Here is a 24,714-nt window from a genome sequence, read left to right as displayed (position 1 = left end):
GAAACACTGTTTAAGTTTGTCTCATATGTACATTTGAACACGTTTAAATAACTGGTAATCCTAACATATCAGCCTTCTATCAAAAAGTCTGGTACAGTAGATAAACAGAGATTAGACCTTACCTCATCCTGTATCCCACTCGTGGTAGTTAATTTACTCCCGTCAGTAACTGTTATAATTATTGCTGGCTCCAGAAAAAAAGGGTTTCTTCCCTAAAAGAAAGTGTAATTACATTAGAAATGCTACATTCAAATGTAAAAGGTTCTTGCTTAAACCCACAGTGGTGCACCAATGGCCCAATCCACCACACACTGAAGTCAAGGGAAATATTCCCACTGACTTCAGAGAGTGCTGGATTGGGGTTGTAGGTAGATGGTTTGGTTCCATGGCAATACTCTAGGCTATGAATAGGTTCCTCAACCTTTTTACACCTGCAATCCTAGAACCAATATATATGCTACATATACCTAAAATAGGCATTTAAATTTATTAACTATACATTTCATAATGTCATATGTTAAAGTAACAAAAAAATGTTAGTCTTTTTGAGAATTTCATTAATTGCACATATGCAAATACTAAATGTTCAATAAATCCAACAGTGTAGCTGTTAACAAGTGGAACATTATCTTCATAACCAGAAGATCTTGTAACTCCCTCCTCTACTACCAATCAAAAATTAAGATTTTCAGAATACTATACAATCACAAGAAAACATCTTCACAACCTAAAGGTTGAGAACTAATATTCTAGAAACAGAATTTAGAACTGGGTGGTCCCAGTTATTTGGGTCACATTCCAACCAGAGTGATTTTCTCTCTCTTACGCATGCACACCCACACACCTGTTTCATTAACTATTCAAGTCTTCATAAACACTGACAAGCTTTCTACATCAGCACCATTTAAGATAGTGTCCAAAATTACAAAAGACATTTTGTGACCTTGTCTGTCAAAGTGGCTTGAAGGCCTTGGGGTCCTGTTCAACTCATAATTAAGCCTTGACAATCAGACCACCTATGCTGCCACTGGCACTTCCCATTTCCACCACGAGACTGCCAGGAACCTTCAAGAGGAGGATCTAGCCAGTGTGTTCCATCCATGCATGCATCAAATTCAGAGTGGGTTACTATAATTCACTGTATCTGGGGTTGAAAATGGAATCCTGTGACAGCACCAGGAGCATCTCTCTCTGTTCTTTCTTCTGTCCAATGGTTTCCAGTCTGCTTCTGTTGACAAGTTTGAGAAATCTTTGGCTATGTCTACACTTAAAATGTAGCATTTTAAGTGAAAGCACTTACTGCAGCAACTGGAGAAGTTCTCTGATCGCTATAAGTAATTTACCTCCCTGAGAGGCAGTAGCTAAGTTGACAAAAAATTCTTCTGGATTTTTCACACCCTTGAGAGACGAAGCTATGTTGAGAAAACTTTTCAATGCAGTTCTGACCTTTAAAAGCCATAACTGGGTCAGGATTCAGCTATATCAGAGACTACTTCTCCATCCATAATCCACCAAAACAGCTGTGCTCCTTTGGACAAAATAGTTACAAAACTCAGGTCAAAGTGTTAGAGAAAGCACTCTTAGTCCAGGGATTTAGCTGTGCAGTGACATTCCAGATATTAGACATTTCCATGATCTGACCATTCAGAGCATGCTGCAAGACCCTCCTCTTTGATAAATCTTTCTCACCATAACCAATATATAAAAAACCTCTGTTTTAGGATAGAAATGCAAAAGATTCCATGACACTGCTCTGGACCTCATCATTCAGATTTAGTTTTGTATTTTTTACACAAAAATTTAAGAGCTACAGGTTAATCCTCAAGATATTTTTCCTAAATGTTTAACAGAGACTTACAAAATTTAATATTTTATTGCTACAGAGAACTTAAAACCTCAAGCACTGAAATTAAACAGTGAAGATCAATTTCTTCTGAGGGAGAAACTACATTATAAACCAATTTAACATTCATAAACTGTTTTAAGTAAATGTCTAAAGTACACATTCTTTTTATTCAGTTTGCCAAGATCATCCAGTCTTGTTTTTAAGTTCTAAGCAACAGTTGTGGTATGCTATCCTGTCAACTAGTAGTTTATTACAACTGTGAAGCAAAAACTGAAAGCTAATTATGTTGCAGTTCATTTAATTTAAAACAGATTTCATTATTACAGGAGGAGCTCTGAATCACTAGTAAAAAGCATTTGTACTACAGCTGATGAAGGAACAATGTCAATTTATACAGCAAAGGGACAAAAATATCTTGACCTAATCAGTATCATAAATGACATTAACAAGAAAGGGAACAGTCAGTCTTTTTCATGACTATTTGTCCACCATGTTCCACATCTAAACTCTTCCAGATCAGCAATCCTGTGTGAATCATCATTCAAAGTATTAAAAGAAACAAAGAAAGTAGTGTAAGAGGAACAACCCAATTTTTCAAAACTTCCTATTTGGATGCTTTTATGTATCTCTAATGGACGAAGTATTTTCTCCCAGTCTTATACAAGCGTTGGTGCCCCTATACTCTAGTAAAATCCAGGCTTACCTGCAACTACTTTGGGCCTAAGCCTGAAGACATTCAGGCAAACTTCCCACTGATTTTTTTTTTTTTTTAAACTGATCGAGGAACCTTTCTTGCCTTTTAATTTCACAAACATTTTAGCTATAAGACAGCTGACTACGGAGGTACTTATTCAAGAACTGACATTGTTATTACAGCTATTTACCTAAAAGAACAAAAATCTATTGTTCACTAGCAGAATATGTAAGAACAAATTATGCTTAAGGTTGCTGATCTTACACACCTTTATAGAGATGACTAGAACAGTCACAACTGCCAAATCAGAATTCTACCTCCTTGTAATGGTGTCGGCACCCGCCTCTCACGAGCGCCCCCTTTCTCTGGCCAATGGTTCTCTCGGCTGGTCTTCAGCGACTCACCCTCCAGCTGAGCCATATACACTGTCCCCCCTTCCAAGGTAAGCAGTCCCAAGTTCTTATCATGGCCCTGGTATGGGGCCATATCTCTTAGGCTTCTTCCTAGAGGCACTGCCTTCTTCAGACACCCAGCTGTGGCCCATCTCGGTACCCTCAGCTGGTGTCCTTTTCAGCAGTCCTCCCTGGGCTCATTCTGCAGTCAGACCAGCAAAAACCATCTCGGTACTCTTGTCTGGTCTGGCCAAGTTCTGTGCTTAGTCTGCTCATAATGATCTTTTGATGGTCCTGCTGCTCTTCTATCCAGCCAGGCACTTGGTCTTTGGCAGCCTTCCCTGGACTCGGTTTGTCTGGTGAGCTCTGTGCAGTGAGCTGTCCTTGGTCCAGCTGTTCGTCTAGCCAGCCAGGCACCCAGTGCTCCCTCATTGAGCTCCACACAGCAACTGATGGCTCTGCTCTGCTGCTTGCCTTTTATCTCGCCCTTCTGGCTCCTTATTGGTCGTGCCGGCAACCCCTCTGATTGGCTGCTCCTCTGCAGCCACTCTAGGCTGCCTGGAGGACTTTTCAGTGCTCTACTCTGGGACAAGGTGGTGCAGGGCTGTGAGGCCTGCAGCAGGTGACCTCCAGACCTAGTCCACCCAGCCACACTTCTGCAAGGGTTGATGACATTGAACTGGTCTACACTGATGCTCTATAATTTAGATGCTGGATATATTTCTTGGAAGTCAAAGACTGTAGATTAATGCAACAGCTGCACTTCAGTTGTCTAGGAGACCACAGAACGAGGCTAAAGATGAGCTGAGTTCAGGACCCCACGTACCTCATGCAACAGTTTGTAACATCATGAACACCTACAACACTCTGCCTTAAGGAATGATATCATTTACAATGGGTAACTATTGGGAAAAGATTTCTGCTCAAAATGTTTTTTTATTAAAATTTCTCTATTTTCTGACCAATTATAGATGTCATCAACTCTTTAAGGAAACAGGGCAATCCTGATTTACCAGACATGACTTTTCAGTTCATCTGTAAGAAGGTATGCAGGACAAGCAACTTTAAATCAAGTACTGTAAAAAAAATATTTAACATAAGTTATCAGAAGTTGCAGGGGACTAAAAAGTTGCTTTTTCACGTAAATGGAAGGCTATACCAAGCTATTTATTCCACGGATGTCTCGGTAGAATTTTATTTACTTCTCTAGAAGTCTGTTTCCAATTTCAAAACAATCATTCAAATCCATTTTGTCACTGGCCTTTGTCCAATTGAGTATTAAAGTCCTACACAAAAATATACTTATCCCAAAAATACCAAATCCTTTAACAGACTTAAGATGATATTAAGATAGACTGTTATGACCATTGAAGGTGAATATGTATATCATATCTGTAGAGCTTTAAACATTAGTTATATTTAATGCTGTACATAAGGCTGGCGAGAAGCAATGAACAGCAAATTACAACTCAGCCTGCAGTAAACTGAGAAATTTACTTAATCATCATCTAAATAGGCTTGCTCACAGACAAGTTCCTTAAAGAAGGTGCATTATTGATGATTCTAGTTGATGAATTCAGAGTGGCAACTCACTCCTGTAGAGACTTCAATTGATTGTGTCAAATAGACAACTAATTAGCTCAGCTGGCATTTTTCAATAGCTTCCAATACTCAGTAGCTACTTCTTATCTTGAGCAACTTCTTTGGAATAATTTTCTTCCTACTCTAGAGCCTTCTAGTAGGGGTGGAAAGAATACCCAAGATCGAGGAAGAAGCATCTGATGGCAGACTGACTCATTCTATTCCTTTAGCAGATATTATCCGGGAAGGGGAGAAGTCTAAATTTCTCCCCTTCACTCACAACCTGCACCATCAAGCGCAGATGTGTACTGAAGTGAAAAGAAAAGGTAGTTGCTCCATTAGCTCAGCATAGCAAGTTTTAAAGAAAATTCTATTTGAAGTTGGCATAAATAACAGGGAAAACTTGAAATCTGTTAGACTAATATGAAATATACTGAAATATACTGGGAAATGATGGCCTCAAACTCTTAGAATGAAAGTACCAGTAAAACAGTAACAAGTTAGTATCTTAATTACTGTTAACACGATATCCCAATACATCACACAAAAAATGGCATGTTTTTTTGGCCCACATCATGAGGCAATTAAATCATGATGTTAGTTACCACTTTACCAAATTGGGGTATGTAGTCCACTGATCCCAAGGTTCCTTGATCAAGCAGGGACTGGGAACTCTTTGCAGAGCTCTTAAATAACTCCCTCTAGCCATCCCAAGAAGCCACATCTAGCACACTTTGGTCAACATGACACCTTTTGAAAGGAACCCTGGATCACCTCTGAAAGACTACAATAAGAATAAAGTTACTGATAGAATGTCATGATTTTACAGTGTAACAAACCATTTCATCATTATGTGCAAATAAGTTTAGAGATCAATGAAAGCTGACCCAGATGCATCTATATAGATTCTGAGAGTTCAAAAAGTTTATTATAGGTAAAGCAAATGAAGGGTAAGACTCGCATGAAGTGAAAAAGAAACCTTGCATATTCCACTTTACAAGATGATTAGGTTCTCAGTGTCTTAAGAATTAAAGGACAAAGTACCTAAACTCCACTATCAAATCCATCAGGAAGTCAAAAGTATCTATGCAGGAAGCCTAAAGCCATAGGACCTGGATTTTAACCTGAGGAGCCTGATATTAGACCAGAAAGGTAACTAGTCTATTAAGTATCAGAGGGGTAGCCGTGTTAGTCTGAATCTGTAAAAAGCAACAAAGGGTCCTGTGGCACCTTTAAGACTAACAGAAGTATTGGAGCATAAGCTTTCGTGGGTGAATGCCCACTTCATCAGACGTCTGATGAAGTGGGCATTCACCCATGAAATCTTATGCTCCAATACTTCTGTTAGTCTTAAAGGTGCCACATGACCCTCTGTTAGTCTATTAAGGTAAACTAAAATACTTGTGGATAGAAAGGCCATTCTTCCAAGATCAGAAAATGATCCAATCTGATTTCTGCTTTTCAATCTGAGAAGTTTATCAGAAGACCTATGCAACAGAGATCTTATTGTACTGAGAACAACTTGATTGCTCTGGATGCCTCCATTCATTTCCACATACAACAGCTCCATCTGTCATACTTCATTGATTAAAAAAAAGGGCCAAGTAGATCCCTGTCAAGGTGCTAGCGCCAGGTTCCTGACTTTTGTTAGATCTCCTTCAGCCTCCTCTATTCCCTGAGACAAATTTCCCTAACTAACTAGGGTTTCCAAAAAAAACCTCCCAGCTGGCCAGATTAGCTTCAAATTAGTGGAGGTCTACAGACTACCATTTTCACTGGCCCTGAAATTTGTGATCTATAATAGGGAAATCATTCATTTATATTTGCTTTCCTCTCTCTCACTGCCTGCTGTCAGCCAGTAGCTGAATAACGTTAGTTTCCCCAACTGGTCTGGAATTTTCCTTTTAGCAGGAATAAAGAGACATTTATGCTGTATATCACAGTACCACCTAGGAATGCAATCAAGGGCCAGGAACCCACTGTGTTAGGCACCATGCAGACAAGTAACAAAGGGAACAGCCCCGTTCCAAACAACTTGCACAATCTACAAGGTTCCAGGTAAGAAACAAAGGACTGATGATTGTAAACTGGCAACATAACATATGACATTTGATAAAGCAAAGCAGAGTGTGAAATAACTAAAAGTTCAAAGTTGTAATAATTCTCAGTATAACAAGGAGTTATTGTCCTCTACTGTTTTTCACATATCAATCAAAAGGTTTTAGATTATGTCTCTTTGATAGAAAGAGGGACTGAATGGTGGAATCAGAAGGTTCTGTAACAACGGAGTACAATTTGGGCAGTTAAGAGAATGAGAAAGTGTAACTGCAACAGCAAAACTCTGAGTAGAAAGAGCAGGACTTTGCACCAGTGAGGAAAAGGTGAACCGGACATGTGAAAAGAACATATGTGAAAGTGTGCTGAAGAAAAGAGGGTCAGGGACTCGGAGCAGAGAAAACCAGCCAACACAGGGGAGAAAGTAGCAAAGGAGTATTCTGGCAAAATCAGATTCTCTCTTACTCCACTGAATATTGACTGCTGTCTAATATCTTGGGTTTAAATATACAGAAACAAATCTACCTTCACTCTTTTCAATAAACACTTAAATTCATCCTGATATGACAATAACTCATTCTAGTGAGGGATAAAATGAGTTCAGGGGTCTGATACTACCACATACTGTAGTAAACTAATGGATTTTGGATCATCCATACCTAATTATTTAGCAAGAGAAGAAAGAGCTCCCTCCCTCTACAGACATCTTAAATCATCATCGTCATCTGTAAATCCAAGTCAGCTGTACAATTTCCACCAAGTATCTGGGTTGGAAGAGGCATGGTAGGGAAGAAACATGCACAAAGCTTTAGAAATGCCAAAGTCCAGAGCTTTGCAATAATATGGAGAATCTTCAACAGTGAAATAAAAGTAAGAACACACAGCAAGATTAATACAAGCACACTTTAAAACTGAAGGCACCCAGATTTGATTGAGGAAACTGGGGAATTATTACTTTACTTCGCAGATCTAAAATAAGCCTCAAAAACTTAATCTTGTAGCAGATGACAAAAATATTGGGCATAAAATACTCTACCTTCTTGGCTTTAAGGAACTGATTTGATCTCAGTATGAAAAAAATGAAATTCTTTTAGAAAAGTCCTCCAAGAGGTATCAATGAAAAGGGCTGTAGGCAGAAGTGGATAGAAAAGCCTCTGAGATTTAAAGAATCGGGGAGCAAAGAGTCCAGGTGGCTACCCCCATCTAACTAGGTTTACTGTTACCATCAATGTGGAATCTTTTCTTGTTTTTGCTGTGTGTCTCAACTGTCAAACCCACAGATGTGGTCTGATATCCCTCTGCTCATTATTGAGGGGATAGAGATGCTGAATATTTAAGACATCTTTTCTTCCAACTGTTTGCAGGCTGTTTGAGTCAGACAGGCATCAACAAGAAAAAAGTCTAAATAAAAATAATATCCCATCAATTAATAATCACGTTTCACCTCCTTGGTAATGTGTATTATGTTTACTAGTTCTTTAGCAATCTACAGTTTACCAGGAAAGAAGGGTAGACAGACAAATATCTATCTAATGTAAAAGCAGTATTTACTTTTTGTTCAAGCCTTCATTTTGTATTAAACAAAAGTAGTACAAACCCAATTTTACTTCTGTCTAAGAGTCATCTTTAGGAAAATTCAGCTAAATTAAAAACAGAAAAATTATACTAGCAGGACATAACAGATGCATATTTAAGTGCAAAAATAAAAGGAAATGAAAAGTTAAGGTTCTCATAGGATTTGATAACATTAGCCCTCCCACATTTGCAAATATTGCAATTACTAACTAGGCTACTGAATGCAAAGGTAAGTACTATTGTATCTACTATATGTGTAATTGGGTGAACTACTGTCTCCAATAACCTTTTTGTTTTATCTAACCTTACTGTATTAACTAATTTTGCATCTAACAATTCAAGTCGGGTATGAGCACAAAGCACACACTTAATACTTGTGACTTTCAAAACAAATTACATACTGTTCTGTAGAGCCACAAAGTTCACAAGCTTCTGCACTCAAAACACTGATCAAAATAGTACAAGCCGAGTGACTGTTATTCTGATACACTAACAACTGTCTTACAAAATTCGTTTATATCTATCATTTCTTGGATCAGATCAATGCAGGGTCATCATCTACTAGTCTGAGTCTCAGAAATTTAACAGAAAACCATACAGAGACGTTAAGATAATCCTTATGACTTTGATATTCTGTACTTCAGTCAAGTTACAGTAGTCTTTAATCAGTGACTCCTGTAAATATTGTAAATTAACAGGGACAAGCTTTCTTTTATAGCATTGATCCCCTAACAACAAAAATTATCATTTGAAGGTATAAGTAGTGAATCAGGTGACAATGTCTCTAAAACCTCTGTAATCAAATTAAAAATATATCATTACGATGACCATATATGATCCTATAATTTTGCTTTGTAATTGCATAGCTAGCCAGCAGAGGGAGCGCAAGTTAATAAATATATCCCCAGAGCTGTGCTGACCATCATATAGTTAAACAAAGAACTAAATTAATCAAGGCCACATTTCGCATGTATACAGCACTTTTCATCCACAGATCTCAAAGCACATATGAGATAGGCAAGCATTTTTTAAACAATGCATTAACAGAAGTAGAAAGATTAAATGACTTTTCCAAGGTCAGAATGATGCAGTAGTAATCAGGTATAGAATGCTGGTCTCCTGAGTTTTAAGTCCCCTGTTCAATCCACTAGATCACAAGACAGTCATTCACAAATACTGTAGGAGCATTTGTCTTACTACCCTAACAAAATTCTCTTTAGGCTAATTACACATTCCACCTACATAAAATTTTTCCCACTTCTGTCAATGGCATAGAGTAAATTTTGCTTACTTGGATAGAGACTTACTGGGTGCTTCAGATGGCTGCCATCTTGTACCCTAGAGGTAGCTGCAGTACAGTAGTAGATTACATGATCTGTGTATATGCAGTTTGTACAGTCATTCTGTAGTGCAATTTAGAATCTTTGGACAATAAGGTGCTAGAACATAAATTAAAGTGAGTAAAAAGTGACACACAACATGAAATAGTCACCAAATGGTATTACATAGCAAAGCATACATACAACATGAGACTTCTGATAATCCCTGATCAAAACAAACTCAGACACTCTAACTGAATGGTGTATTTCAGTTATGAAACAGCATTTTTTGCCTAGTTTTTATGCTGAGAAACAGACAGCTTCATGAAAAGATTGCTATATTCACTACATAAAACATCTGACAACTTTTCAAAGAGAAACTCTAAAATGGTCAAAAAATGGAACAGCATCTCATGAAAAAAAAGGCTCTTGCAAACCAGTGAAATCATGCTGTGACAAATGTCACAAGATTGAAAACTGAGCAACAGAGGGGAAGGAATCTGTATTTTCAATGGTCAAAACTTTGTTTTTAACAAAAATTTAACACCAATGGCTAGCAGTTGGGAGAGAGGAGCTACCTTAAAAATTTAGCAATACGCACAACCTCTACATCTAATGGGTGAAAGCTCGAAACATCTTCTGAGAACCTCTTTCCCCGCCCCCCCCCCCAAGAAGTTCTCCAGAAAAAACAGGAAAGCTCAAACATAACATTCCTAATTATATTTTTAAAACACCCAAAAGTTTCAAACATTCTTAATATACCATAAAGCAGCAAAAAGGTCCCAAAACGAGTTTTCCCTCTGCAGTTCACTTTTTAAAGTTACATTTTTCTAGCTTTGCCTGAGTTTGTAAATTTCTGAAACCAAATAGCCATACAATTACCAGCACATCACATCTATCTTGAACTGTGCAACTGGCTGCTTAATGAAACATTTTACTGGGGGTTTTGGTGCCACATTTTCAAAAGTTCATAATTTAAATTTTTTCTGAGCTCACAAGTCTAACTAAGAAGGTACTGCTTATTAAGACTGTTTAGCTACCAACTGTGAAACTTCAGCCTCTTTAGAACTGTTTAAAAAGATGGTCATTTTGTTTTACACAAACTAGAAAAATGTTTATTCTCTAATAACTCAACGAAGCCTGATGAGCTTCTGCTCAAACACAAAAGGGCCAAGCACAGAAGATTCAATACAAAAGGTACAACATTTTTCAGTGTATGTTAATATGCATGTATAGAGATGGGAGAAGAGGACTCAATCAAAATGGAAGCACACATCTCACTGAAAACCAATGGGACTTGCGATCCTAAGTCCTACAGACCCTTTTAAAAATCCCCGACACACAAAAAATCAAAATGGATCAGGGAGGTGAGAGGGAAATTATGTAAGAGCTAATTTAAGTGAATTCTAGCTAAAGGATTATATAAATTATTTTAACTTTTTGGACAGTAAAGTTTAAAGTGCTGTAAGTTCGACTACTTCCTTGATAAATGTCAAGAAATAATAAAATTCTTGAATCCTGAGTAATCTGTGATAATCGGACCCATTTTTAAAGGTATTTAGGCATCTGGTGGGATTTTCAAACACACTGAGGTTCCTAAAATTCATTAATTTCAATGGATATTAGGCACCCAGATGATTTTGAAAACCCATAGGATGCCTAAATACCTTTAAAAAGCTTTCCCAATATCATATTGCAGGTCACTGTCAAGTAAAGGCAAGAGCATTGAGCTAAGTACACCTAGTGAAGATCAGGAAATAAGAATAATGATCAAACAAGTTCTGTTGTACTCATTTAGTAACACTTGATTGAAATCTAGAATTCTCAAAACTATTGCCAAGATGTTTAACATTGGGTTGCACTACAAAAAATATTAAAAATTAAGTTTTTCAACTAAAAATCAAGAATGTCAGTTTAATTGAAATTATAGAGTGATAGCTACTGAGTATATCTAATTTGCTTAATTTTTTTTAATACAAAAGTAACGATTTGTGAGTAAATGTACTGTAAAAATGGCACTCTTGTATTCAGTTTAAAACTCATCATCCAACTATGGTATTGATTCCTGCTTACTAAAATCCAAAAGAAAAAAGTATGCATAGCCAGTTGCAGATTAATAGAGAAGCCCACACACATATGCTAGTGTAATCACTTTGAAACTGGGATTCCCTGCCCCCAGGTCTTCTCAGTGGCCTAGTAAATGTACTTAAAGTTATTTAGAATCTAGGCATATTTCTATCTAGTTATATTTTTGACAACTGTTGTACAAAAAAGTAAAATTTGTCGTACTTAAATTTTGAGCCTAGATACACTGTTTAGAAAAAGGATATTAAGTAAAAATACCTATTACCTTTCCTCCCTCTTCCTTCCAAAATTAGCAGCTTTACCTTTAAAATCTATCCCAAGGAATTTGGATTCCCAAGCTGGTTTTAGTCATGTCTTCTAAAGACATCTGTAAAAAGCTTGATCAGAATCCAAAAACAATTGGCTTCACTGGGCTTTAGATCAGATCCTTAATTATTGCAGCCTTTTTGTTTTACTGGGTTAATAATTCTTTCCATACTTCGGGCACATTTTAAAAAATAATCATATGAAAGGGAGAAGGATTGGGTGAGAAGAGGTATCCATATTCGGGTCTTAACAATTCCCCTTAAATTGTGCATTAAAATAAAAATTGGATCGCTTTCCTTTCATCTTGGTTAACATAACAGATTCCATTTAAAGTTTTTTTTTTTTTTTTTTTTTTAAAGACATGCAAAGGAGTTAACTAATGTCACTAATAAAACACTAAATAAATAAAAATGAAACTAACAAATTTATTGCTAAACAACGCCATTAAGAAGAAGAGGTGGCAAGGTACAGCGCTGAATACCGTATGATAGAGCCAACAATGTTGGTAAAATCAGTGAAAAAAATTGAGCTTCTGTGAGGAAAGATGGTATTGTGGTTAGGCAGGGGACTGGGAGTTAGGAGACCAGGTTGTATTCCCAACGGGACCAAAGACTCCTGTGTGACCCTGAGTCGGAGTACTGAGAATTCAATTTGTCAATGTTTGTAAGGCAGTTTGAGATGCTTAAGTGGAGGGGCAAGAAAGATGCAAAACATCATGTCCTTGCTAGATTCCACACAAGTTTGACTAGTTTCCAGCCAAGCACTCCAGCAGCAGTGCCAAAGAGAATTTGGCCAGGCATTGGACTAGAAAAGGAAATTGGATTAGAAAAGGAAAAAAGGATGCATGGATGGAAGTTACTGTATTTTGCTTACTTAATATTTAGGCAGATTTTTAAAAAGAATATTAAAAACACCTCCATTACTGTCATAATTCTGTACATGCTTAATCTTGTCTGATTTTTTGTAATGTGTGTACTCCACTTGGGTAACAGTAATGTACTATTACAATGTAGTTACATAATGCTATCATTCATTGGAGACAAACAACAAAGTATACTAATGTTTATCAGCCACAGCCTTTTAGGAGGTGATGTTATCCACCATAAGGCTGATTTTGAGCAACTTTCTTCCAGGTCTTCCTTCTGGAACCTGAGCTACATGTAACATACTCATTACCCAAATGCTTTAGGTCTACTTCAAACCTATTAAAGTGCAGAGACTAGGAAGATGCTCCTATTTAGTACTCTAGCTCATTTAGACAGCAAAGTTTGATTTACATGAAAAAAAAGGAGGTCAGTCACTTAGATTCACCTCAACTGTTACTGTTCTGGCTGAGTTCCACATAGCTCTTTGACTGCAAGGAATGGTTGTCCACATAATACACAGGAAACTCAAGATGACCCCTCTACAGGAGTTACCACACCAGACAGATTATATTAGTATGTTGCCTCTAGCAGTAGCCAGTAACTAATACCACAAAGAAAGGAAAATCCATAACAGATCAAGGCAATTGTGAGATACAGTAAATTGGAGACGACTGGGATGGACACAGGAAAAAACTTAACAGTTGTAAAGGCAATTATTTTATGCCCAGAGTATTCAGTTTTATGACTCAGGTGAAAATGTAAGGACTAGTCAACACCAAAAGGACATTTAAGGACGTCTGAATTGTTAATTACAGCTAAACATGCTTTCAACCTGACTTGTATGTGTTTGGAACACATATATATTTGGAAACCATAGTACTAAGTGGGACAGAGTCTATACCACACTTTCTGGTAGCATAGCTGTTTAAGCAAGCCTCTGAAAACCATGTAATGGTGCTAGTTATCACCATGTTCAGAAGATGTTTGTCAAACATAGCTCTGCCAAATCCATGCTTGACAACCATTTTAGAACAACCATTGTAGCTAGAATAGTCATGATTTGTAGCACGGATAGGACCAGAGTCTCACTACATACTGTTTTTCTTTTATGAAAGGTAAAATGCAATCAGGAAAGTCTTACCGTCTTGCTCCCAAACACAAGGGCTCAAGTTATTCTTGTTGATATTAATATCCATGCTACTAAATACTAGCGACTTTCCATTTATGTGTAATAATAATTCAATTTAGGACACTAGTCCAGAGCTTGAGAGACCTGCTCCACCACAGACATCTTGTGTGACCTTGGGCAAGTCACTTTGTCTCTGTGCCTCAGTTCCCCATCTATAAAACAGGGATTATACTATTAACTACCCCACAGCAGTGTTGTGAGGATAAATATATTAAAGATTGTGAGGTGCTCAGATACAAGTTAGTTATGGGGGATATATACATACCTAGAGAGACAGAGATAGCTGTACAATAGTTTTTTTGTTTTGTTTTTTAAGGGTCTAGTGTAGTCAGGAGCCAAGGTCAGAGTACAAAACTCATTAAAAGTTTCTCATCTAACTTAAATATAATGTTTTGACAGTGAAGAATCTACATGTCTACACACTTTTCAACTGGGGTGGGATATAGCAGAGGAAAATGACTTACACAGCTATGATAAGATTGTATGAAGTTAAGACTACTGATACGTATGTATCCTTTGAAAATACTACAGAGAAAATACACATGGTGACCAAAAATAATGGAACTGTCACTATTTTTTACCTTTAAAATAAGGAAGACTGACCTACCCTTTGGAGAACTAAAATTAACTCCAGCACTCTCATGTCAATGCATATAGAATGTACAGCTTGATATGGTCCTGGATCACCGAATTAAAATAGCCAGGCATACCAAATGTTTCTCAGACTGCTAAATAACAGAACAATGGCTGAAAACAACTGAAAACATGCCCAGATAACACAAGGTCAAAAGGCAACAGTTTGAATTGGAAACATGTTCCTATAAAGGAAATTTGTACACAGCTGGGAATATTGTGTGAAATGAGACATATTGTACAATTTCTCTTCCTGCTAGTATTCAAACAAGTAGAATTTTGTGTAATGCATCTTTAACACAAGAGGGATAGAATGGGATGGAATGTTGGAATCACAAAGTTTCACAAGAGGTAACAGTGATAGTTTTAACTGTGGACAGGAGAGATCTGAAGTGTGTAATAGTAGCAGCTCTCCTTAAGGATACAGGAACATGGCTCAAAATCTAGTCACCACTTTAGATATTCATTCATTCAAGAGCAAAACAGGTCACTGAGTTGGGCCCTAAAACTAAGCATGCTTTCTTGCAATGGTCCCCCAGTGGTGTTTACTGCTAACAGATACTGTGGAAGAAAAGAGGTATCCGGAAATCTAAACTACTCTAGGAAAGCAGTGGAGGGGATGGCATGCCTAGAGATCAGAATGTAACTCCTTATGCCAAAAATACATAATTGGAAGGCAAAATACTCAAGCTCAGTGCATACCACCCAATATGGAAATATGAAAAGGCAAAGATTCCACCTCACCCAAGCACTTTGCATCAATGCCTTTAACAGAAGCCTAGAGTAAGTTACTGATAGAAGGCTTTGGATGCGTTTACATTAACACTACTTTGTAGCCTGTTCCAATTCCATTTAATAGCAAGATATTGAAGGATGAAGAATCCTTCAGTGTACCTTCTGCCATCAATTAACCTCCTTCTTGTTTTTGCAACTGTCAGGTCTTAAAAGTGTGGTGCTCCTGCTTCCTAATGGATGAAGTTCTCCCTAGACTGTGTTCCAGAGTTGCTCTGAGTAGATTTTTTTTTTTAAAAAAAAGAGATGGGGGAGAGGAGAGAAAAGAAAATGCAGTTACTCTAGAGCAGTACAAGCTTCTACTGCCATCAAAGAGAAAAAAACTGCCTTTGCAGCAGTACAAGTCTGACAAGGCAGGAAATGTTAGTCTAAACTTGGGTTGCAAATCTGGATGTACTCTCAAAGCACAGGTCATTCCACTGCAATACTTTTCACCCTTGAATGCCAAGAGATTTATAGTTGAAGGATTTTGATTTTTTGTAAGCAAGGGATTGCAGAGAAGATAACTACATTCTCTACCCATGCCCAAAGTCAAGTGCTCCACGTCACCTGATGCATAAGCCAGGCGCCCATTAAAGACACCTTCCATACCTTCAAACAGCCCAGCAGCTTTAACCATGTCAAAAAACTACAAATCTCTAATAAAAACCTCAATAACTACAATCTGCAATGTCAAACACTACTATTTAAGTGACTATTCAAAGAAAAGTCAAATCAAACTCAGCATGACTAGTGTAAAATGTAACATATGCAAATTAAGATGACATGATACAGTGAGGCATTCTTTACAACACCTCATTCAAAAGATGTATAGATAAGATGGCATTATACACATATACAACCTCTTTTACCAAAGTGACCAAGGTTGTGACTTGAAGCTCAATTACCAAATATATTTATTAATTTATGTTACTCAGTGACACAGGTGTGAGGAGCCTCAGACTGAAGTGTATGACTATTCCAACAATTTGGACAAAATAAAGAAATCTTTCCACAAGCATAAATAAGATGCCTCTCTTACACAATTTGTGCTACAAATTAGTAATAGTTCACATATTTAAGCCAAAAAAATACTGATCCTCTGCAGACCAATGTGAAGCAAGCTTTATTGTATAAACATTCGAATGATCAGAATAAATAAAAAATTTCTCTTGCATCTATAAATAGTTTTAATGAAAAATTAAGTAAAAAAATACTCGTGTAGCGATCAATCTAAAATGAGGTTACTTGAGAGAGGCTTGCAAATTGGATAAAATCTGGATAATTGGGTTGTTTTAAAAAAAAAATCCCATTATCTGTACAAAACCCCTCAATGTACAGAATGATAAATCTCTTTACAGCCCTTGGCTTATTCCAAAATGGCTTGAGATAGCCTTCATGTATTTAAGATTCAAATTTGATTTTAGGTTATTTTCTGCTTCAAGGTTTCTTTCCCATGTATTTGTAAATACTCAAAATTAGAGCTGGCCAAAATTTTTCAGCAAAAAAAACAACAAAATTTTGAGAATTTGTTTTGATCTCACCAAATTGTTTGGGGGGTGGAGTCGGGGGGTAGAGGGGATTTCCAAAAGATTCATAACATTTTGTTTTAACATTTTCAGAATGAAACATTTTGATTTTCTAGTTTGAAACCACTTTCTATTTAAAATTTCTCAACAATGTAATTAAAAAAAAAATCAAGTGTTTAATAATCAAGTGAAATAAAATGTTTCAATTTTGACAAAATATTTTGTCCAACTCAACACATTTTTGTCTTTTTAAAATTGCAAACTAACAAAAAATGGCTATTTGCCCAGCTCTACCTGAAATGCACTGAACAAAATTAGGAAGATCTTTGCCAAGAGCAAGGATATTGGGTGGTACTACAATAATATTTTTCATGGGATTTATATTTTATTCCATGTAATATGTTATTCAGTGTGAAGAAGAATGAGTTTCTACTTTAGAGAAAGTCCACTTTGATTATAGGAAAATATTCTTTCAGAAATTTGTCATCTGGGCTGTCTTTTGTTACATTAAGTCTGCTTATCAAATTCAATTCACATCTCATGGGTCAGTTTCACTGAATCAGCCGCATACTTTAGAAGCCTGATTAAAAGCAAGGTACATCTGTAGAGATACTGTGTTGGTGTCCGATAACAGAAGTTTCTATTCAAAACACTAGAGAAAATTTCACACTGGTGAAAATTTGAAGAGGACGTTATACAAAAAAAAGTTTACTTGAATCACTATTGCCTTGGTACTTTGTGAAAATATTTGGTTAAACAAGCATATTTTCTCTTAGCATCCACCTCATACTGCACTGATTCTGCAGTAAGAGAGCGTGGTATTGACAGCCTCACCACAGAAATAACTGTTTGCAAGATAAAGTGCACTAGGCTGCATAGAATCAGTGTTTTAGTGACTTAAAACAGATCCATCAGATTAAATCTTGCAGCACTATTGTACTTTTCATTTACATGCATTAATTTTTACTATTTTGGTGTTGCATACCTTACAGCTTCAATAGTTTATGGTTTCACTATCAAATTCAACAGTTTGCAATTTGTCAGGATAGGTATTTAGATGGTCCACTCTGCTTACGTTTCTGCTACGTTATTTAGGAAGTTACATACTTCTAACGTTTTCCATTTCAGTATTAACCACAACTTCAAACAACACTAGTAGTATTAACCCTATAACCAGTTACAGCAAGCTGCATTTAGTATTAGTGATATTTAACTTTGTCCATTAAGTTAGGTAGTCACAATTTATCTAGCAATCATGAAAAACTATAGTGACACCACTGTACTGCACGAGGTGATTGAGGAAAGTCTGCTAGTAAGAGGTCTAGCAATTCAGCCTAGTATAGACAATGGATAGAGAAGCTGATCAGAGAGAAAATGTTATAAAACAAGCCAATTAGTAAGTGCAAGCTAGGCTAGCAAAGTTACAAAAGTGATGTGATAGGCAGTAGATGTATAAAGTCAATATATTTAAATGGTTTCTCTATTGTACACATTCTCATTTAAGTTGTTTTTGTTACTGAAGCTTACCTAATAAAGATCCACAGTTAGGTGCAGAGCACCAGTACCTTTTATTGGTAATATTAAAGGCTAACATTTTCTTTAAAAAACTCTTAAATTCATCTATCAAAACCAGTCACAGAAAGTGAAATACATGAACAAAACTACTCCACTTTGTGAACACTGCTAAAGCCAAACAAGGATAATATATAGCTTAACATCAAATGGAAAGAGTTACGCAAATTAAAGGGCCACAGCTAACTTAAAAAAAAAAATTCACATTTCTGTCTGAAAACTTAACTGCAGTAGGTGCAAATTAACCATTAGATTATTACTTACATTAGGAAAAATATTTTTCCTTTAGTCAGGCCAACTGTTCCCCTATACAGTAAGATAGTTTCTCCTTTGTTATCAAGATCCTTAAAAAATGAGGGAGCATAAAAACCCTTGTAAAAACACTAACAGGGGTTTATAAATTCAGGATATGTTTAAAAGCTCCTCTATTAGAAACTGGAACTTTAAAAAAAATTAGGTTAAGTGTCTCTTTAAGATTCAAATGTGAAATTATGTGATCTAACACATCTGTGCAAGTGGTAACTCAAACATTGTCATTATCTGTTCATGAGTTGGTAACAATGCAATGCAAAATACATATAGTGAATTGAGGTATTTGTATTAAGGTCCAAACAGGTGATGCAAGGAAATATGCAGCAGGAGTTCTTCTCAAGTTTAATTTGAGAACAAACATTCAGCCATCAGTCCAATCCAGGAAGTCTGCTGATGGTGAACTCTGGCCAACTTCAAAAGATGTCAGATATAACAAGTGGCCTAACCATTTAGATAAACAATTCAGAAGTTGGATGGTTTAACCAGATTGAATCTCAAAAGTTTGAGACATGTCTTGTCATTAGTATTTATAAAAGGAACACATTTGTTCTATAGCTCAAGTACTAGAAACAACAGGAATCTGAACAAATATTTTAGAATCTTGCCAATCCAATGGCGGGAGTGGCAGATAACTTACTTAGTGGAAGAGAGCCTCATATAATTTCCCAAATGCTTCATTAAAAGATGTTTGAATTTATGCTTCATGTAAAATCTTCTCTAATACCTATTAGATCTTATTTATTTGTAAATCATCCTGTCTTCTGAACCCAAGAGTAGATCTAGCTACTCTATTTTAGACAGCTAAACTAGACTGGTTGAGATATTCAAGTAGTCTCATCAGTGTAAAAAATTTTTCCTAAGCATTTCATTTAAAAATTAGATGAGTAAGAGTATGCTATCTCCAGTATTTCAACAATTGAGTATTCTTACTTTTATCTTCCTGAATTATTCCCACGTCCTTTGCAACATGTACATTTTAATATGTTTATTTTCAGAAGAGCTGTTTAACAGTGGATCTTCCCATTGCTGATGTCAGTTGACAGGATGGCAATATGTATTGCTTATAAGCCAATGTGAACTTCAAGGACCAGTTCAGTCCCAGAAGTGAATTCCAGTGCAGTTAAGTAATCTGAAATTTTAGTCTAATTTATGAAAAAGTTCTAATTTGATAGTGGTGTTACAATGGGAACTAGGGACTTCAGCAGCACAGGATCTAGCAGAACAAATCAATTTAACACAGTCACCTATTTTTGAAAAGTTCAGAAAAGATTGTTTAATCATGACAGTGAATATTTGCATGTACCAGAAGCCATTCTCTTCTGCTAAGTCTACCACACATGGAACAGTGTGAAGTATCTGATAAACTTTGTTTAGAAGTTATCAACTTATAATATCTAGAAGAGTAAGGGCGTTTCTGAGGTCAAAGAAATCTGGTCTGGAATCAAAGATCTAAGGACAAGACAGACCAGGCACAAATGAAAAGAATGCGGATGCTCAAAAGACAACGAAAAGCACTTGTTCTTCATAGCATAACCAGCCAAGGAGAGTCATGGCATCAACTCAATTGCCCACTTGTTAAAAAAAAAAAAAAGACTAAGTGAGCATAGCTGACTCACCCAGGGCATGTAATGTTTTATGGATGAATATCACTGCTGTATTAATTATCATCAATAGCCATGGCAAAGGGTGGATATGGATTTTTTTTTCGCACCTGGGAGGGTAAGTTTCCATGAAAACTTTGTAAGGCTGACCTAACAAACCAGAATGAAGGAAAGCAGAAAAACAGGTGAATGCACGTAGGTGTATAAGAGGGCAACACATGGAAATAGACTAAAGATTGGCAGTGTGTGTTGAATTGGAACATTTCAAAGTTTCATTACTAGGACTGCATTTAAAAACGTGTTTAGGGTGACTTGGAAGTCTAGTGGCAGTGCAACACAGTGAAACATGAGAAATCTGAATTTTCCTCCTACACAAGCAGAACATGGTAACGCAGAGACAATATGCTCAGCCTCAGAGCATTTGGTTGAAGCAACTTATATCACTCTCTAGTGAAACAAGCAGCAACAGCCTTTCTTCCTCTCAGAGGGCATTACGTCACAGGAGAAAAAAGGGGAAACGTGAGGCTAACAGGGCAAACAAGTGCAAAATATACATTTAATATGTGTACCCACTGGTAATGCTCTCCACTACTATGCAAAACAAAACTAGGGCTGGATTCATAGTCCCAGTCTCTTACTCTTCAGGCCAAGAGCAACCGAGAGTGTTTCCAGGGCATACACTCAACCTGAGGGAGAATGGTAAAGAAGTGCCTCATTGTTCTACAGTGACCCATACTGTTGATTAAAAGATAATGTTGACACACTCCAAAAGAAGTCCTGTTCAAATCTTTCTGAGTCAGAAGGATGGCAGCTCCAGTACAGGGTGTCACTGAAGCCAGAGCTTTAATATGAGGGAAAGAGATTGAATGATAAAAGATTTGACATGTAAGATTAAACCTCTGCTCCATTTAGCCCAATAGTTTGGTCCCCACAGTGGCTAATAAGTGTACTTCAGAGAAAAGCTAAACCCTCAAAGTGCACCCAACTGATTGTGCACCGCTGTACATGGAAAAGAAAAAAAATCTTCATGACCCCTGCATGCAATCGGCTAATATGCTGAAATGTAAGGTTTCATTCTCTCGATCATAATAAATATACCCAAAATTGACGTGTGAACTGGAAAAAAAAAATCAGTGCCTACATTTGTGTTTAAAAAAACTGAAGCCGTTTTAGACTGATATAAAATAAAAACTGAATTAAGGCTGGGTACAAAACTACATCCTAGTAATGGGTTTCCCAATTGTCTAGGAACTGTTTATTTGTAAAGTAGCCCCCCCGTTATGTTTTATACTTCATATTTCATGAATAGAGGTTATTTTGGTCAATTAATCATTTGTGGTCTCTGAAAGGGTTTTCCCCCGTTTATATTCAACCTACCTGCCCATAGTTGTCTATGCCAGTTACTAATCTATTTAAGTTTAATAAATCAAAAGCTGTCCTTAGAGACTGGCCAAGAGTCGTAAGTCCTTCAGCTTGAAGGTTTTTCAATTCATTCATAAAGGTTGCATGGTTTTCTTTCCAGCCAGCCTGCAAAGAGAAAGGCAAGAATGCTTATCCTTCAGATGTTAGCTGTGTACAAGGGGAGCCTTTTCTGTTACAGATTATAAAAATGGTGTCTTCCTCTCTTGCATGCATGTGGTTAAAAAATACCCCCCAAACTACCAACTCATCTTCCAAGTAACTAAGAACCTCTTCTGTTCTAAAGGCTTCAAAACCCAATCCCACCCCCCGCCCAAGCCTTTACGCCCCCCTTGTCCCCCACCCAGCAGAATATCAGCGTTTGGGTCCACGGTCCAAAGAGTGAGCCTACAACTTACTGCGGGTCATTAGAATAACCAGAGCCTGGTCCACGGCAGCGGACGGGGCCGGTCAATGACCTACAGCAGGTTCCCTTCTGATGTGTCATGTGGAGGCTCCAGGTCTCCACGCACGACGAGGGGGAAGCGCCAGCCAAGGCTGCCCGGCCCGAAGCAGGTACCGCTCCTCGCCGCCCCTGGCAGCCGAACTCGCCTTGGAGTTGCTGTCACTTCTCCTAACTTGAATCAATATCCCCCACAGTCCACTGCTGCTCAGACACCGCACAGGAAAAATGTCGGCCATGTTGATGTCAGCGCCGCCGCCGCTGCCAGAGCCTGTGTGTGCCTGTGCAGGGCGAGCTGCGCTGCGCCGCCGGGAGCGCGGGGGAGGGGCGGGCAGCCCGGCCCGGGGGAAGGAGGGCGATTCACGGGGGTTACCTTGATCGCGTGGGGAGGCTCCTCGAAAGTGACCAGCATGTACCTGTCTCCTCTGCTGGCGGGGTCCCGGGCGCGGAGCTGCGGGCACAAAGCGCAGGGTTACCCGAGGGAGCCAGCAGCAGCGCCCCGCATGCGAGCCCCCGCCCGGCCCTCCCCAACCCCGCGCCCCCGCCACCGGGGCGGCAGGGCGCCCCCACCCTCTCTCGCCGCTTGTCGCAGGCAGAGCCGGTACCTTCATGAAAGTCTCTACAGCGCCTTTGGCTATGTCCAGATAGGTGGTGCCCAGATGGGTGCGCTGGTTCATGGAGGCGGACGTGTCTATCAGGAAGAGTAAGATGGGCATAGTGCGGAGCAGCAGCGGGGCCGGCAGCTACATGGACGGGGGCGGGGGGCAGACACGGGGGACGGGCAGTAGGAGCTGTGAGTGCTCTGCACCGGGAGGAGCGCCTCCCCGCCACCCCCCTCCAGGGAGCTGCCCTGCTCGCCTTTGTGTGAGGGGCCCGCTCGAGCCCTGCACGGGCTGCTTTATGAGGAGAAGGCGGACAGGGCTGCACGGCTGCCGCCGCTGGCCCCCCTGTTGATGTTACTCAGAAGTTTCAGGCGGAGCAGCCGCAATCCACCCACCCCAGCACTTTCTCTCTCTGACTGAGGCGCTTCCTCGCTCGCAGTCCGCTTTTAAGGCAGCCTGGGCAGGTCGGGCACCGCCCCTACAGGCACGTCCCCAAGCCACGTGACCGCTTCCCTGCCCCGCCATAGGACTTCCGACGACCCTTCATTAGCATATTTAAATCGTGGGGAAAGAGAAACGAGGCGGCTCTAGCCGTTAAGGGAAAGGCAGTTGATGAGCACGCGTTCTAGTGGTGCGCATGCGCGTTGCAGCCGGTGCCCTGCCTCAGCGAGGGGGGGTAACAATGACATAGTAGCCCCGGCTGCCCTGCACAGGGAAGGAAGCAACCCATAGGAAAATGCTCAGCGGGGCTGGCTGGGAACCGTGGGGGGAAGTGGGGGCTCGCGAGAAGGGGGTGGGGGGGAAGAGGGGCCCCGCGGGACGGCCCGCGAGAAGGGGGTGGGGGGGAAGAGGGGCCCCGCGGGACGGCCTGCGAGGTTGGGGTGGGGGGAAGAGGGGCCACGCGGAACGGACCGCGAGAAGGGGGTGGGGGGAAGAGGGGCCCCGCTGGACGGACCGCGAGGTTGGGGTGGGGGGGGGAGAGGGGCCCCGCGGGACGGACCGCGAGAAGGGGGTGGGGCCCGCGGCTGTTTATAGTAAGGTAGTTCTCGGCCGTCAAGGAGGTCGGTACAGCGGCCCGGTACGGGACCGGATGCCCGGCTGAGGGGAGCTGAGGACCTAAGGATCGGCTCGGGAGTGACCTGCGGGGACGGGGCCCCAGTGAGAGGACAGAGGGAGCCGCTTGTCTGCGGGGAGGGGGCCAAGCGGGCGCTGGATGCCCGGGAGGCAGCAGGGCCTGTCGCGGGGAGCCGCTCGCCTAGCGACGGCCGGGGCAGTGACTGCGCGCTGGCCTAGCAGCTCGCTCGATCCGGTCCCCCCGCGACTCCCGAGTGAGTCACGGGGCGGCGCTTGCTGCTGTCTGCGAGCCGCTCCTGTTCCTGTAACGCAGGCGCCCAGAGAGTGTCCCTGGGGCTGCGGGAAGGCCTCGCTGGGATCCTTCCTGGCGGGGGCGGGCACAAGGGGTAACCGGAACAGGGAGCGGGCGGGAGGCGTGCTCACGGGGGAGCTCCCGCTCGGCCTGAGCTACAGCGGGGGCTGGGGCCGACCGACCCCGCCCGCCCGCATCCATTCCAGGGTCTGTAGGGGCGGGGGGCGGGGTGTTGCATTCTACGTGAGGAGGCGACTGTCTCATGGGAGGGTCAAGGGCGGAGGCTTTAGGGGGTGACTCCCCCATTGGTGTGGGGGAGGCAATTGCTAGGCATGGGGTGTTGCGGCCATGTCTGGGGGAGGAATTGGGACAGATGCTCTGTCTGAGGGCTGCGGGACGCAGTTTTGCAGCCTCTGGAGGAATAGGCTGGGGCAGTTCTACTGTGTATCTTTCAGTGAGACAGGCTATACGTTCAGATTGCCACACCTTGAGACAGCGTTGCATGCTTGGAGTGCTGTGGTTTTGACCTTAGAAGAATTGCACTTTTCTTCTGGTTGGA

General features: G+C 40.0%; 1 protein-coding gene across 4 annotated transcripts in view; it reads right to left on the bottom strand.

Moving 5' to 3' along the window:
- INTS6 (integrator complex subunit 6) overlaps positions 1-22,921 on the bottom strand; it is an 85,540-nt gene extending 62,619 nt beyond the window's left edge. For 3 of the 4 annotated variants that reach the window (XM_026653442.1, XM_026653444.2, XM_026653443.1), the window contains exons 1-4: positions 22,793-22,921; positions 22,561-22,638; positions 21,704-21,853; positions 123-212 (exon numbers count right to left, since the gene is read on the bottom strand). In XM_026653442.1, coding sequence (XP_026509227.1) covers positions 123-212; positions 21,704-21,853; positions 22,561-22,638; positions 22,793-22,903 — 429 coding nt within the window. In that variant the 5' untranslated portion in view covers positions 22,904-22,921. Of the gene's footprint in view, positions 1-122; positions 213-21,703; positions 21,854-22,143; positions 22,639-22,792 lie in introns of all 4 variants that reach the window. The other variant, XM_026653445.1, reaches the window with a different exon arrangement.
- Positions 22,922-24,714: the final 1,793 nt, after the last annotated feature.

The sequence above is a fragment of the Terrapene carolina genome, unplaced genomic scaffold (assembly GCF_002925995.2).
Source record: "Terrapene carolina triunguis isolate 2854851 unplaced genomic scaffold, T_m_triunguis-2.0 Scaffold139, whole genome shotgun sequence".
In the NCBI taxonomy this organism is placed as follows: Eukaryota; Metazoa; Chordata; order Testudines; family Emydidae; genus Terrapene; species Terrapene triunguis.
This window is presented reverse-complemented; position numbering and strand designations above follow the sequence as displayed.